Raw genomic sequence first — 17,604 nt, forward strand, 5'->3', positions numbered from 1 at the left:
GTAACCATGACAAGAATAGCTGCCTAGCCACCGTCTGTGCTGCCACCTCCCTGGAGGCGCCTGCTGCACCGCGGCTCGCTGGTGCAGCTGAGGGCAGAAAGGGCAGCGCTAAAGACAGTCTCGGCAAAAAGATTTGTGAAATTTTTGGACACTTCGTGGTAAGAAGATTGGAGAAAATAGAAAAAAATATGCTTTGCCAGCATCCTTAGAGGAAAATTGCAACTTTTTTAATGTTTCAAGTCTATGTTTTTCAATGAATTAAAAAAAAATAGAAAAGAAAAGAAAGAAAGAGCGAGAAACAGAAACTTTGTTAAAATCCTATTTCTCCACAACTGAGTGAATTTAAACTTTGGAGAGTTCCTGTCTCTAGAATGGAAGCCGCAGCGCATTTCCAAAGACAAAAGGGAGAAATGTCTCCTGCTCTCATTTGTAGTGGAAGCAGTGAGGATGAGTAATAGCTTTTATAAAGTGAACTTAAGGGCTGTTTTGTTTGTTATGGGAGTCATGGCTCCCTGTAGCTATGAGGGATCACCTTTTTCCAGAAAGGAATTCATATAAATGCTAGACTTGAAAATGAAAGATGGTAAAAATACCAAATGAAGAAACAAATCTTTCATTTGGAAAACAAAGATGCAATGGGTGGCCAGTATCTCCTATCAAAGACAGAGTGTTCTGCCTGTGGGTGGTATGGTAAGTGAAATGCCTAACCAGCAATATATAAATTGTGTTTTATGCCTGATGTCTTCTCTCTTAGGGGTAATGAAAACACAGATTAGGATGTGATTTGACATAGAAGTGACACTTTTTAGTCTAAAGCACCATAAAAGCCAGAGTTTCCATCTCTTACTAATGATTTAAATAAAGGCTAATTCCATTGAAAAAGTTATTTGTTTCTTTAGATAGAAAGCAGAACACATCTAAAAGAAAGAACCCCATGAGCAGATATCTGAATAAAGATGAATGAAAATATGATAATACACCAATGGGATAACATTAAATGAATCTACTGCATTTAAAACATATGTATTAGGAGCAAGCCAAAAATGTTCCCATGCTCATCCTAATTAAAGATAAACTCCCCCATCCTCAGATGCAAGGAAAGAGAGCAGCCAAGGCTCAGCACAGCTCTCTCAGGGCCATAAATTGGCTCTCGCTGAGATTGCATCCTCTGGAGCCAGCAGGTAGCACTTAACTGCACCTTGACGTGGCTGAGCACCATGCAAAGTGCACAAAAGCCCCGGAGGGAGGAGAGAGCTCCTGAGTGCACCACACATGGGTTCACAGCACCCTGGGAGGTGCTGGGGAAGTAGTGTCAGCCTTTCTACTGCTGTCTCCTCTGTGTAAATATATGCCAGGGCCAGAGTTTTTCCGTGAACGGTGTGCAAGCGAAGCTCCAATGTTAAAAGATACTGGGCATCAGGTTTGCAAGCGCTGTAGTGGGAAAGAGGCTTTATTGGCTCCAGCCTAGGATTAAGAAAATTTCCTTCATGGGGGACTAGTGGCGACTGAGAGGAGTTGTTTTTTATAAGCCATACGTGGTGACCCGGGAGCCCTTGGGGCCCGGGGCTTGTGCCAGGGAGGGCTTGGGTGCTCAAGCAGGTGCCGAGAGCTGCAGAAATGCCTGGGAGAAGCACACAGTCAAAAGTGCACTGCAGCCACCAGCTGGGCACAGTCTCGATGTGGCCTGTCCTCACCAAGGAGGACCTGGCTTCGATGCCAGGCAGCGTCATTTGCTCCCCAATGTACAACTCAGTGAGCAGCGGGCACTTTTGAACGTAGCCTCCAGGGAACAGGGAAGGATTAGTGATAGTCTCACACTCCAGATACATGGTCTTTAGTTTTTTGGTAACGTGACATTTTTAGAAAATACTCTTTGCTCAGTGGCAGATTATCTCTGCCTTTCATCTTCCCTGCCACATGACTCCACTCTTCGGGCACAGGGTATAGGTTTCTGGTAATGCAAGTTCCTGCTGGGCTCTGCAACGTGCACTGCATTGCAAGGTGAACGCAGATGAGCCAGCCAGCTTGCTGCTAGCACAGCGGGCTGCACGAGGTCCCCCCCAGGACAGCAGCGCCCAAGAGGGGCTCTCCAGTGAGACCTACAAGGAAACACAACATGGAAGCAAGGAGTTTGGGGCTGCCTCGTCTAGGAAGGGCTCTAGGTCAAGCAAGAGAAATGGCAAATGCCACTGATGTAAATTCTGAATTTGTCTGCAAAATAGGGCCAGTGTGCATAGCTATATGCTGTGGGGCAAAGGGAGGCTTAAGGAAGGCTTAATTCCTCCATATCTGCTGTGGGACAGGAGCTGCACAGCTCCACAAATATCCCTTTGTATTTTCAAACCAAGACACTGTGGCTTACACCACTTCTTCCAATTGGTCCATTATAGGCATTTAATAGTCTAAACAGTGTAATACATCTACAGGACATACATTAGTCGAGTATTATGTACAGGTGGCATTTTACAAAATTAGAAAGAACTGAAATAGAGCAAAATCCAACAATGCCTTACTCCATAAAACTTCCTTTCTGCACTACAAGAAATATTCTACAAGCTGGACTAGAAAAATATGACTGAATATCTTTTTTTTCCTTTTTAGTTTCTACAAAGCTTTTCATCCAGAAAAAAATACAAAACAACTACTGAGTTTATTGGAGAGACAACACTTGCACACAGACAAAGTAAGTGGACACTCATAGACCTGCAAGTAGAATAAATAGGGTTTGTTTTTATAAAACAATTTTCTCTCTATCTTGCTCTCCTATTTTAGGGCCTCAGGCCCATGTTCAGAAAAATAAAAATGGGAGGAGGAGCTTGGCTTTGTGTGACTGTTAAACTGAGGCTTTTGTAGAAAGCTTTAGTTTGAAGCATCCACTCGCTGGTTAAAAGAGAGCAACGTGAAAGAGGAAGCAGGAAAGAGAGGAGTAATTAGGCTGGAGGAATGAAGTCAGGCATTTTGACATGGGTTGCAGCTTTAGGTACTGCAATGAGAAACGTAGCGCCGTGCGGCATTTTCGTAAGATTTTGTGTGTTTCTTCAGGAAACTTATTGGGGAAGTGCCATTGACCTCAGGTGGAAATAGGATAAGGGCCATCCAGAGCAGGAAGGGAGGGAGTGTCTGAAAGCAGATAGAGAACATATAAAATTGGGGGAAGTGTTTCAAATAACTGTTCTTCCTCTTATAAAGTGAAAAGCAAATTAAATGATACATCAAATGTCATTCTTACAGAGCTGGGCAGATGCAGATTAAAGGAAATCACACAGCTAAAGATATGTCGTCATCGCTGCTGGTTTTCCCCACAGTTTTATAAAACTTCTTGACTGTCGATGCAAAAGCAGGGTTTAAAGAGCACCTCGCATCCGCCTAGCTGCCTCGCCAGCGGGCTTTCCCCTGCTCAGCAGCGAGCTCGCTGGCCTCTCAGTGCTCCACACCTTACCCAAACCCTCATCTCAAGTTTGGTCTCACTTTCACAGCTTACAGGAAAATCGTCACCAGCAAAGGGGGTGACAGAAGTGGCACCAGATTCAGGAGGTGCGCTTGAAACCGTCAGTTACTCTGGTAAAATTAAGTTCTTTGACCAGAATCCCATTCATCCAACAAAATAAATCTGTGATAGAAGTAAGAAAGTCTAGGTCAAAAAGGCAAAACAGATTGTTACATAGGTTGAAAGAGCAAAGTTTAACTTAAGTATCACGTTATACTGTACTACACTGCTTATAGAAAGGGTCCTAGATCCCAAACACCTCAAACAATGAGCTATAATTTTGTACATAAATTAATGTTGCTTTGAAGTAAAATAGTCTCTTTCCTTTGTATTAAACATTCATTGCACAGAATTCTTTGTAAGTAAATATATTAAATTTGGTTGCTAAGAAGGTATAAACTTATTAATACACCTGGCCAGTAAATTTTATCCATCATCACACAATTAGAAGTTTCCTTTAGAGAAAATTATTACTGGATAGCAGAACGCACTTGAAAGTAAGCTTAGGAATTAAATTCTATGAAATTCTATTATTTCATTCCATCTATAGCAAGCGGCTTTTTCTGGCTGCAACATTAATTGGAAGTACAGAGCCCATCCAGCCCTGGAGATGCAGAGAATGCCAGCTTTGTAGCTTTTCTTGGACATTTTCCACTGAAACAGTCAACTCCTTCTGATACAGGCAATATCTCCATCAACACTGTCTAAAGGGTAATGTTTTGGCCCAAGATCATTGCTTCTTCGGGGATGGTGCCCAGTGGCAGGGAGTCTCTGCAAAGTTCCTGCAGTAAAGGGCTCACCCCTGTGGAAAAGGCCCCCGAATCCATCCCCAAATGCAGCAGAGAAGAAGAATCCAATGGAGGCCCAACATGTCCAGAGACAGCTTGTCTCAACTTAAGCTCTGGTTTCCTGGAGGTGGCTTTATTGGAGTTGTGCAACCAAAGCTGACCAGGTTATGCTGTGGATGAGGGAACTCCAAGCCCTGGGCACGTTGGCGATTAGTACTGCAAGGGCAGGATGGACGCTGGGCGCATCTACCCATCTCAGCCCACTTTCTCCTCTTCCTTCTGCAGATGGCCCAGTGCAGACCTGGCATCACGCAAAACGCAAAGGCGGTTTGGGCTGTGCCATTGAGCTCCCTTTACTCCCCCCAACCACTGCCTTGTGCAGGTCAAGGGAAGAACGACTGGGCCTCCTCACTTGTTTTACACACAAAACATACTGTAAGAACGATCACAACAATTTCTACTCACAAGGTGGAACAAATTCAGCCCTGGCGGAAGCAGGAGCTATTTCTACCGGTGTTACACCACAGCTGGATCTGGGCCACGAAGTGTGCACAAACAGCACAATCCACCCAACCAAGTCTACAACAGTCTCACTCCACAAACAGCAGTGACTAGCTATTCCAGTTCATCAATGTTCAGCAAGAAAGTATTCCTAAAACTTCTGAACCTTATTGAAAGGATGGTTAATAAAAGGCTGGTTCGTTTGAATTTGCACAGGCTAGTTAAAGGGAGAGAACTGCTCTAATCTGCACCTGGAAGGTAGCCTAGAGTTCCTGTGTAGCGATGTAGGCAAATCTTACACTTGCATCTCTATACAAAAGTTACAAAATCAAATGGTGACATTATATTACATCTATTGTCCATAATATCACAGTGCTAGTTTTAAATGGCTAAAAACAAGAAAGGTTTCAGATTTAAGACATCCCTTCTGTAGAAATGTAACCCCTTTGTCCTGCTGTTGATATTTGAAAGCAACCTTACTTTAAAAAGGTAAATCCAATGAAATGTACTAATTGAAATTAGGCGCGTTTTTCATTTATAATCTTGTAATGTCTGTGATGCATTTCCTAATGTGTCCCACTGTTTCCCAAGGAAAAATTAAACAAATAATATGATTCCCAGCCTGAAAAGCAAAATGTTCAAAAGAACAGTTCTAAAGCCCATATACTTCTTACCAGGTACTAACTAAATAAAACCCTTGCAGATTTAAATACAGATTACTTTGACATGTCTTCAGAATGTGTTAGCTTTTCAACAACATTCACAATGAAGTTTCACTTCTGAGGCCATGGAGTTCCTACTCATCCTTTTCAGTTCTGCTTTCCAGAGTATCTGTATCATCTTCCACTTCTTGAGCTGGATGTGCTAAAGTATCTGCAAAGAAATAGTTCATCAGTATGTATTTCCCCATGCATGTATCCAGCCTTCATTCAGTTCTGCCCGTTCAGTGAGGCAGACAGCACATCAGGGTGCTCAGTCTTGTACTTGCAGACTAGCAGTGCAACCTGAAGTAGGATGCTCTGAGAGCATCACAGCCTGACTTTACAGAGGACTTCAGACCTCAGAGTGGATATTACTGAGATGAGGTGATGATCCCGCTCCTGCCAGTGGGCAGGAGAGCTGCTGAGTGTACGGCTATGGGAGGACAGCCTGTTACCTTCATGAAATCTGCTCGACCTCTCACTCCTGAAGACCTAACATATCCTAATATCACTGCACACAAAAACCTTGCAGGCTGTCATCCAACACCTGGACATCAGGTTATACATTTGGCTCATATTTCTTCTTGAATGATCACACCCTGCAGTTGCCACCACTCAGAAATGCTGACTGGAGTAGCAGGTGATCGGATCAGACAATTTGTCATAGCCCTGTTGAAGATATGGGAAGGTGCATCTTGCACACCATCCTGGCTGCCATCTCTGGGCATTTGGACAACAAGTGATGGTACACTGAAATGGAAACTGTGTCGCACTTTAAGGGAAAAAGAGAACACTGAGATCAAACAAAAAAGAAATAAATAGACTTGTCTCCATACCAGAGCATTTTCTGTGCAAGCTATACTCTGGCAAGTTCTTATCTTTAGTCAGGTATTTATCCCACAGTAACACTATTAGTCATATCTACCTATTTGTGAGTGCCTGTTACATTATCGCACTCCTGAGCCACTATGATGCTTTGAATGTACAGTTACTAAATTTTTTGCTTCTAGGCTAGGAGATAGGGACCCAGGATTGCACTGAACAGGATTATAGGGTGAATGCGAATGCGCACTAAACTGCCTGTTGACCATTTGAATGGCCAGCAGTGAACCTGACATGGATTTAAACACCATATGCTCAAGAGCTAAGAAGAAGTTTTAAGCCCATAGGACTTTCTTTCCAGCGCAGGTGTTCCTGGGCACTAGCCACTGCAAACCCCCAAGCACTCACTGCTCTTTGATGTGCTGTTAGCTTCAGTGCATAACATGGCCTGAAACTGTTATTTTTCTGTGGAGAATAAGGATGAAAATTATTCATTCAGACCTTCCAGATCCATCTGCTGTTGCTGGATGCAGACTCTTTGGTCACCAAGGAGACTCTTCTCCTCTGCTGATTTCAGGTCATCTGGTGGCCAGCGCAGCTCCCCACTTTCCACCTCACCCGACTCGGTGGGCTCCACCACAATCGATGGTAGTCTTTTGGTCAGCTTGGGGTACTTCTCACGTGAGTCTGGGAAGGCCTGGTGAGACATTTGGTGACATGCCTATCAAAGCACTGCCCAGGGACACATATTCAGAATGAGAGGGTGAGCACCAGTAGCATCATTTCTACATCTGTCCATCACAACTTTCACTAAACTTGAGCAGACGAGTAGTCCTGCACAGGGAGGGTTTCAAAACCTAATAAATTCAGCTCCTCACCAGCAAAGGGAGGATGCGAAAGCACAGTCCCCATTAAGAGGTCTCAGCACACTCTCACCTGCAGAGACCATCCCTCGCTGTGCAAAGGACAGGAGACCAGGACCAGAAATCCAACTTTTCTCACCAGCGTGTTGGGCAGACAATTGTCATGACTTGTGTGACCCAAGGTGCACAGACTGGAAACTTAGGTGAAAATTTTCGTTTTGTTGCCTCACACTTGTGCTTCACTCCAGGTGGGATTTTAGGACACAAAGGTCGTTGCTGTAATATTAAACTAAATGGCTGCTGCAGCCCTTCTAGCTTCTGCCCTTTTACTTTGATATGATTTATTCATGTTTTCTTGCTGTGACAATTTATTAAAAAGCCACTATTCTGCAAAGCTATTTTGTTTAATGTGCAATACTGTATTTTATGATGCATTCATGCAAAACAAGTAGTCCCAGAGATCACCTTTACACACAGGATAGTGCCAGCTATTATTTTCATTTATCACATTGAAACTGCAGCTCAAACACTATACAATGATTACAGCTTGAAGCTGAACTAGATATTTTTAGTGAAGGATTATTGTAATATGTAACAGTGCTTTCTTGTTTTCAATGTAACTGGTTCATTTAAGCCTTTTGGTGTACTTTGTTTTGGTTTGGATTTTCTGCTGTTTTTTGGGGGGGAGAAAAATTTATTCCAAATCCTCCAGGATGTCAGTGTAACACAAACTCTGTTGCTGCTTTGCTGAAACCTTATCTCCTGGCTCCTCGAACTTCTGCATATCTGCACTAACAGGCTGTAAATTTCTCCTGACTAGCTAAGTTTCCACTTGTAACAATAAAAGCAAGGCAAAGACTAGGGGACTAAACAAGGGATTGGGAGCAAGAATCTTCCAAATTTAATTCTTGACATTGCCACAGATTTGCTGTGTGCTGTAGGAACCTCCTCAAATATCTGTGATGCATGTACAACAGAATCAGGGTATCTGGTTCTGATAGGAAGTGTCAGCACAGCTCCTGCTAGACACATGGGTGGACACCTGCAGATGTTTCCTAGCCATGCCAAAAGTGGGAAAGCACAATTTGGTCTTGGCTGCTTGACAACCCAGCCCTTTGCTATGGCTGGTAGAGCTGGTGTGCAATAGCAAACAGCTGAGACCGTAATGTTAGAGCCCGCTGGAGGTATTTGCCGCATGACTTTWGTTACCTCTCTTCATCGCAGCTCTCACCAACTGCTTGCTGTTTGGTTGTCACACTTGGCATCAATGCCAGCACAGGGAAGCAAGCCCTGAGGGAAGAGGCAGGTCTCTTCCAATGTGTCTGGAAAGCACCAAGAGTGTTTTTGGCATTGCCACAAGAGGAAGCAGACAGAGCTGCAACCTCTGTATGTGGTTGCATGGCTGGGAACAGTCAAGGACAATAATTCCTGTCCTCATGCCCTCACTTCCCACGGTCATGCCATGGGGATTCATCAGTCTTTGCATCTTCATGCAGATGAAAAAATGTTGTCTATTATTTTTAGGGTAGCAAACAGACACGACTAAGGACTTCTGAATGTGAGAAAGCCCCCTGAGTGCAGCTAAACTAAGTGAATCACTGAAGCTAAACCTTTCTAATGCTTCTTGCAGCTGCATTCACATGGGTGTAACTTGTCTTGATCACAAGCAACATGTTTATGGTGCCTGTCAGGAAGCTCCCCACAACTTCCCGTTATACAGTCTCCTCCTGAACTGTTTATATTAGGGATGAAAATTCCCTAGCAGATGTTTTGGTTGGGAGGAATTTTTAAGAAACTGCTAAACTGCTATTTCCAAATATAAGAAAAGATGAAAATAGCCTTTTGCTCCAGAATTTCTGACCATCTTTTGGTAGCTGTGCTCCATTGCTCAGCTAGCAGAAAATACCCGCAAAATTATGGGCAAATTGCCCTCTTTCCCAACTGAAAGTGACCTACTCCTTCCAGTCATTGCTCAACTAGCTCAGGTGGCTGTGTGTGAGATCTCCAGTCCCCAAGCCCAATGATAACAGTAAGAAGATCTAGTATGACAGAATATCTGTTTTTTTCCATCTGCTTTCTGAAGACCTAGGAAATGACACACAGAGATCTAAAAATATGCTAGAAGATGATTATTAAGGCTGCAAAGTCAAGCAACAGAATTTAGGAAAGGCAACTGTGCAGCCTCAAATTGTCTATTTTTGTTTGTGTCATTCTCATATGGTCTCTTCTCACACGAATCACATCATGTTTTTTCCACTGGCGCTCTGTATGTACCAGGTCCCTCTAGGAATGAGTCAGGACTGGCAGGAAGCAGAGCACTGCCTGTAGGCTTTAACTTTATTTTTTCTGCAGAAGTTGGAGTGTATAACAAGTGGGCAGGAGACTGCAGGAAGAGAAAGAACGGTCTCCTGGCCAAAGTGCTTGGAAGTTGCCGGAAGAGCCCTGGTTTTCCTGCTGAATCACAGACTTTGTATAACTCGCTTTCTGGGGATTTTTTGCTTCAGTTGGCCATCTCTAAAACAGGCATAATAACACCTTCTCCTCCCAGAGAGGCATGAAAAATGAACTGAAAAAAGAAACTCTCTGGCGCATATGATCAGGGCACCACAGAAAAGCCCTGAAGACGTATGTGGAGTTGGAGCTGGAGATAGCACAAAGTTTGGACTACGTACAATATCAAAACAATGAAAAGTTGGGACTGTGCATTAGGTGAAAAAGAGAAAACAAAATATTGAAAAGGTCCTTCTTGAGTGAGCACTATCCAGTTGATGAGACAAGGAAAAATCTGCAGTAGTTTCTTCAATCACATAAATAGACTCAAACAAGCAACTGCAGTTCTCACCTTCCTGACTTCCAAATGTTTGGCTTTGCAATCTTTGATCAGCCTCTTTTAGTGTAGTTTTCTGAGTGCAAGATGGAGTTTGCTTGAAACAATATGTTTCATGTTGAGAAGCAACTTAAGCCCAATGGGAGACTTTTAGGAGATTTGTCCCACTGACAGTGACACCAAGAGTCGGGAGCACAACCACAGAGACTAGAATGGGGAACGTAGGTTGTCACAAGGACAGTTCAGGACATCATGATCCTTCCTGCCTGAAACTGCACCATAAGTGGGCATGTGAGTGGGTTTGTGAGACTGCCCACGGACAGAAAATGTTCCTGCACCTGCCAGTATATAGCCCTGACTAGTGCTACTGCTATCACGTAATAGCCGTTTATATTAATTACACAACCATTTCAAATTGTCTCTTTTTAAAAAAGGGAGTTCTCTTTGAGCATGAAGAAAGTTAGCTCATTAAAAGTGTGGCTGTATAAAAGGTATGGCATTTGCTGCATGTCTTCATCATGTGATGGTTGTTTGGACCTGAACAAGATGAGACACATTTGCAATTCTGCTATTGGTGACAAACATCTCTGCCTGCATCCCTCCAGAGGCCTGCTAACGCTGTGACTGTGCTTGGAGGGCCAGCTCCAGAAGAAACCCTTCTGCCATAATTCTTACATTTTTAAACAAAATTTAAGTAGGATCAAACATATATTTCAGGAATTGCTTTTCTGTCAGCTGTGCTCAGCAATTCAACATCTATATGCATGAAAGTATGAAAGCTGCATTACATTGCTTTTGAAAAACAGCTCAGGAGACTTTCCTGTTTTTCTAAATTTACCTGGGTTGAAGGGCCTCCTTCTTCCTCAGGAGACTGGCTCAAGGTAAATTCCTCCATCACAGGTTCCCGTGTGTTCATCACCTCAGTCATGCTGCAAAACAGAATTCATTAAAACAGAATTGGAAAACTCAGCTCTACACTTTGGCCCTGCAGTGAATTTAATGTAAACATTGGCTTTTTATATTTGTTAAAATAATTGTGCTAGACTGTCCTTTCTAAATAACCCCAGAAATCTGTTTGCCTGCCAGCATTCCCTCCCTCAGAGTGCTTGCTGCTTGTGTTCCTGTGCTCACAGCATCCCACCACCGGGCCATGTCTGGGATCACCAGGTGTGTGACAGTGCTGCTGTCCTCCTGCCCCTTGGGCTTTGGGTTTCCACATGGGAAAGCCCTCGGGCTGCAGAAGAAGCCCCCATCCTATCTTGCCCTTGGCAGCCTGTGCCAAAGCTGCAAATTCTGAACCATGTCTCTTCTGCTAGGGCTCTGGATGGGGAGGACCATTTGGCACAGAGAAGCAAGAAGCCACTTAAAGGAGACATCTAATCTGCTTCACCTTCTTCCCTAAAAGAGTGCAAAGCAGAGGTTTAAGACAAGAGCATTCAGAGTGTACTGCCATGCCATGCAGGGAGTATTGCTAGCATTTGGGGCCAAATCCATGGTGGGAAGGGAGGCACGTTTCCACCCATCCCCCTTGGCAGCCCACCCAGGGCACTGCAGGAGGGACAGAAAGTGGGGGGCACTGGTGGAGCAGCAACAGGAATGATGTCCTCCCCTTTTGCCGTGAGCAGTCCTCCTAGCAGATGGCTACTGCCTCGTGCTACAACTGAGAGAGGGACATCGACCCTGGCTGCCCCTCTGGGGATGGTGGAGAGGAGCCCTGTATACCCGAGTTGTCCGTAGGAAAATGGAAGCCCTCTGATGTTATCAGCAACCTGTTTGTTATTAAGACATGAGCTCAGAAATTGCATCTGTTGACAAAGAAGTTACTCATGAAACATCAACCTTGAACAAAATTCACAATCTGATGCTTCATAGTGTCTTAAATATTTGCTATTCCCAGATGTCTCTTCCATTTAGTCACGAACCAGCACTTCTCTTTAAACTGTTAATTCCAAACACACCAGCTGTATTGGTGTCCAGGGCCAGATTTTCAGTCATCTTTAGTTGCCTGAAGGTGTTGAATAGGATTTTCAAATGCATCACAGAATATTTGGTACCCAAATCTCATTTAAGTCACGGACTTAGGAACTAAGCTGCTTATGTGACTGTTAACCATCTCTCAGTGCTGTTTGGCACCCAAGTCACAACAGCTCTGGCCCTTGCTCTGGCCCCRTTTCACTTGGCATTTAGCACCCAGGAGGAGAGTGATCAGAGCCGGCTGGGCACTGGCACAGGGCCGGTCGCACAGCAATCATTGCCATGGCTGGTATCTGCACCTCCATAGCATTAGGATTGTCCTTGCATTTGAGATTTATGGATACAACATTGGCCCTTTCATTGAAAAATTATAGGACAGTGTCTGAAAACTTTATAACGTGTATTAAGCACATAGCAGCAAACAAAGGTTGAACTACATTGTTTGACCTATAGGCTAAACAGACCAAGTTAATTTTGGATGGAAATTCATCACCTCCTCTGGTGAGTTTAGCTCTAGGTGGGTTTGGCCCAGGGCATTTCATTCTTCTGAGCCACTATTCAGTATTTGCAGGAGCTMTTCACTGCCTGAACCTCCTGCAGGACACAGGCCATCGGTTACACTGTCCCATGACTTGCCACAGCACCCCTCTGGCACGACTAAATACTGCCATCAATCCTGGTCCCATCTCACACACAAAGCCTTCATTGTCAARGCTGTTTCTACGGAGAACTGCAAACTAAAACATCTTAAGCATAACTTCTTCCAGGCTTACATTACCTATTACTCCACAAAACTAAATTTTACAATATCTGCAATTACTCCAAAACCCTTCACAATAACATTAATTAGCTATAGCACAGAGCAGCATGATACCACAGAGACTTTCACTCCCACTGCATCGTATCTAAAAAAAGGGCACCACAGACCTTGGAGAAATTTGAGCTCAGCTGTGGGCCAGGGCAGAGCCTGAAGGTTTCAGCACGCCTTGAAAGGCCAGTCTGTGACTGACAGGCACCTAACTGAACGGCATGCTTTCTGATGTGCACACGCAACAGGAGAGCAAGACCGGGCACTGAAGCTAAGCGAAGCACCAAACCAAAGTCCTGATCTAACATGATCTAAACGCACCTGGAGCCACAGTCATGCAGAAGAGGGACAAATTCTGCCCACCAGAAATAGCATTTCAAGCTCACTGCCCTTGCTTGGACTTGTCCCYCTCCCCAGGAAGAAAGGAGCAGGATGACCCCCCCCCGACAACCACCTAATTGGCAAAATAGAGGCTTTTTCAGGCACACTCTTATTCCTGCATTACCTAGTGAGCCACACCACTAGGCATCTGTCAGTACAGCCCTGAGAGACTGGTGACTTGGAAATAGTGAAGCCCTTTCCCAGAGCCATGACCACAGTTCCAGCTATGCCTGCTGCTAGTGGCATGAGAGAAAGGGCTAATGACAAGTGAAGAGTGCCCTAGCACTCTTCTTTAACCAAAAGCAGTGCCCCATTCCTTCCATCGCCCTCCTCCCTCTCATTACCTCCAGGTGTTCCCTCAGCAGCTGGTTCACACCTTTTTTCCTGGTCTGGTCCTGGTCTCCTACTTGGGGGTCTATTATGACCTTTTCAAGGTTTATGCCCCATTCCCAGTCACTCTGGGTAGCAGAGAAAGGGACTTGGATGAGAAAATGTGTGTTTCAGCCTGGAAATAATCTCAGTGGCTTTGTGGGGTGCTGGGATTTATGAAGGCTTGGGCTGGGTTGCCGTGGAGAAGACATGTCACACTGCTATGTGTCCCAGGACTCGGTCCCTGCTATCCAGCAGTGGCTGCTGCTGTTGCCCCCCATTCCCCGGCTGGCCATTTTATTTCCACACTTTTTCAATACGCACCGCGTCCTTAAATCAGTTCTCTGTCCTTGTTCCATAGCACATTAGAGATATACATCCACTCATGCACTTCCAAATGTGTCATGTAGGCTCAGAGATGTTGTTAAGACTGCATGAAATTCTATTATTGAGCAATAACGGACTCCGTGCTTCCCGAAGACTGCATTACACYCTGCAGATTATTTCTAAATGACAAAGACAAACGATTCTGGCTAGGAAAACGGTGACAGTCCTGCCAGTGTTACAGCAGATGCCTCAGTGAATCAGCTCCCAAGCTGTTGAAGCCCAGGCCATTTCAAAAATCTGTGCAACTTAAGGGTTTGATTGAATAGGATGGCAGAAGAGATTGTACTTCATGCATTTCAGAAAAGAACACGGGGCCATGTAATTGGCAAAAGAATTAGACTCTAACTGGAATAGATTAATTGTTCTCAATCTCCACTTAGAAACAGTAACAGAGAGCAGAAGAAATCTATATGGGCTGTGAACGCAGTAATGCTTCTAACAAGCCTAACTAAGTATTTAACTCTAAAAATAACCAGCAATAAAATAACTGAAAATACAGCTGCAAATCAATTCATCTGATGCTTAGAAATCACTTGTAGGGCATTGAGGAATTGTTTATAAAGCCACTGAATCTGAAAAGGGGGTTTGGTTGTTGCTTAGGGCTCTTTTAACTATGGCATGATATATGTACAGGAGAACTTTTTATTTTTCAAGTGGTTTTGATGGAAAGTATTGATCCAATTTTACTGCTGCTTTTATGGGGGAAGTACTAACATACAACAAAGAGTAGTGGATACAAGCAGTTTATCATAAGAACTATCCCATCCTTTAAACTGTGTCTTCCATTAATTTTATATACGGTAGGTGCTGATATCACCAATGATATACAGTAGCTATTGTGATGCAAAACAAAGCAATAAATAGCATTTACAAACGAAGAATAAATTCTCTTCTAGTGGATGAGTCACCTACTCTGAACCTTAAAATGCTTCTAGCATTGAATTAAGAGATGCATTTACTTCCCCTAGGTTTAATTAAGCTCAGATGTACCAGTTAGGAGAAAAGGAGCAAAATCCTTTCTTGCCTTTCTGTGAAAAAAAAACTGTATGTAGAGAAGATTGTCTTAAATGCAACAGCTACAGCTGCAGGACCATCCTATTCTGATTTTTTTTTCCAGAGGCATGAGGCAAACAAACAGCCCAGTTTCTGCTGTTTGTAACTGTGCTAAGAAGGTTAGTAACATACAGAGTAATATATAGGCTGACAAGTGCTAAACCACCTACTGTCAGAAAGCGCTCAGAAACAATACACACATTTTTATTTTAGCTTTTGCACATCAGGCATAATTGACCTGTGAAATTCCAGGTTGCAAAACGGTACTTAAATGCAGAATGCCTTCAAGCTTTGAAAACACGAAGCACTTATGTGGATAAGGCTAACAGGTAGGTTGCATGACAGAAGCTCCAGATCCACGCCAGCACTGCACAGCAAACGTGTTTTCTACGGCAGGCGTCCCACTTTGGTGCATTTTGAGGCCTGGACCACAGCGCGTGTAACTGCCCCGGGCGCCGCGCAGGGCCGGGGGCAGTGTGGGCTCGCCGGGCCGGCAGCCCACGGGCTGCACYGATGACCGCTCCAGTGGCCTCGCTGCACCTTTGGGGACAAGTCCACAGGCGATTGCCAGGAGTCTGCTCAAAGACAGACCRAGCCACGTCCTGTGGCTCGCAGAGCTCACACAGTCACTTTAAACAAAAAGCTGCAAAATTGTCTAAACTAAGGTCCAAGTTGGGGCAAGTGATTTCTGGACCATGGGGATGGCAGAAAATGCAATCTACAGCTCTGCAAGAGGCAGGTCTCTGGGTCCCCAGGCCAACCCAGGAGGGACAGGAAAGGGGAAGCCCGGCCAGAGCATGAGATTTGGAGTGGAACAAATGCCAAGTACGAGACGGTCACAAAAGCAGCACATTACCTTCAATCACATAAAAGGATGTCGTTTCCGAAAACTGTCCTTGCTGCAGATGTTCACTTTGTTGACGAAGTGTTGCACAAACAAATCCTAAAACTGTCTGAAAGAGACAATATAACAGTGTCAGAGCGTGCAACCAGAATGACAAAGCTGGCAGAGACCAACATGAAAGAGTACTACTGTAAATTTGCTGCTTCAGAAGGAGGTGGCAGAAACTCCTACTTCAGAGGTCTGCACAATTTTCTAGACCAAATGGAAATTGATTTTGCTAAGGATGTAGYTTGTAGCATACCTAGTGAATTACTGAGGCAACTAATGTTCTAAAAACACTCAAAGCTCCTAACTAAAATACTGTGGCATCTCACACTTTTTCTGATGAGAAACCTTACTCCTTAGTGTAAGCTACATAAAATTTGCTGAAATTGGGAAACACCAAAATTCTTCCAGACAGTAATTTTGGTGATATTTGGAGAATCAGAAAATAAAAATGTATAGCCTTACTTCAGAGTGCCAGTGGGCTTGCTGAAACACAATACAAAACATTAAGGAATTAAATTCTTGTTCAAAAAGCTAATGGTCAAGACACAAAGAAAACAAAATATGCTGAAAGAAGGGTATGTTAAGATTTCATTAGTGCATGTTTCTTACAAATATCACAGCAGAATTGATGTTCAGAAAGGTCTACTCCAAACTGAAAGTAACAGTTTGACTGGAATCAGGATGGAGAGGTCTGGTGAACAGACGTAAGAATCCACCATTTCAAAGCACGAATCACTGATTTCTTATGATCCCTCTGTCAAAAGGTCTTAGCTGAGGAACTTGAGAGGTTATAGTGCAGAAATATAGTCAGTATCTGAGCCAAAGATGATTTTTTGAGAAATTTGTTTATCCCTACAGCTTGCCAAATATATCGTGATGCCAGCCACAGCTATTTCCTTGGATGGGAAAAAGGTGTTTTCAGTGAAGTGAATGGCACTAGTGTACATATTTTATATCCTTCAGTGGTTTGGATTCCAGCCCAAGTGATTAAATAAATCTACCTGCTCTGGAGGCCTTCCTACCAAGATTTACAACACTGGCTTAACTGCACACTAATTTTATTCAAAAACAGTGACAGAGGAAAATTGTCCAATGCATTCTGGAGTTTCTTCTCATGCTACAGATCATGGTTATTGCAAGCTAGGGAAGCAAGAAATCACATATCCATCCAATTTGGAAGAATTTAATTCTTGTCTGGCAATTTTCCTTCCTCCTCAAAGATCAAACTAACTTCATAGACTGTGATGTTCTACTCCTTAAAAATTCATGACTACATTCAGTAGTTGACTCTTGTATAGAAACCAGAGTGCATCCAACACTATGTCATCCAATACTCTGGGAAGATTTTTATCCTACTTCCTATTACAAAACCACTGTTATTAAACCCATGAAAATTCAGCAGGAAATCATCTACCTTAAATTCTTCTTTAGAAAAAATTAGATGTTAAGAACAGTTATTATATAGAGTCAGCTATCAGTGACAGAGAAAATGATGCAAGGGATTACTAACTGTGAATAACTGCTTGCCTTGAGGTCTCTGGTTTGGATACAGGCCAGGCCAGTTGCTATTTAGAGATATTTTCACATGGCTGTTTAGTGGTATATACGAATCCACACAGTACTGAATAACTTGAAACAACATCCATTGCTTGTCCAGGCTCAGCAAAGTTGTTATGGACTGAACTAGCCCAAGACTGAACTCCTCTCCAAAGTTTCTGGGGAACTCGTGTTGCATGCGATGTTCAAAGGGG

General features: G+C 43.6%; 1 protein-coding gene across 1 annotated transcript; it reads right to left on the reverse strand.

Annotated features, from left to right (window-relative positions):
- Positions 1–2,367: 2,367 nt before the first annotated feature.
- On the reverse strand, positions 2,368–15,930 carry LBHD2 (LBH domain containing 2). Its single transcript, XM_085317398.1, has 4 exons — positions 15,818–15,930; positions 10,828–10,918; positions 6,801–6,996; positions 2,368–5,649 (listed from the first exon to the last, which is right to left on the reverse strand). Exons 2-4 carry the CDS (start codon positions 10,915–10,917, stop codon positions 5,573–5,575), a joined length of 363 nt encoding a protein of 120 aa, XP_085173524.1. The 5' UTR covers position 10,918; positions 15,818–15,930; the 3' UTR covers positions 2,368–5,572.
- Between the last annotated feature and the right edge of the window lie 1,674 nt (positions 15,931–17,604).

This window comes from Rhea americana, unplaced genomic scaffold, assembly GCF_003343005.1.
Source record: "Rhea americana isolate MKP2758 unplaced genomic scaffold, rheAme1 scaffold_5, whole genome shotgun sequence".
Lineage (NCBI taxonomy): Eukaryota > Metazoa > Chordata > Aves > Rheiformes > Rheidae > Rhea > Rhea americana.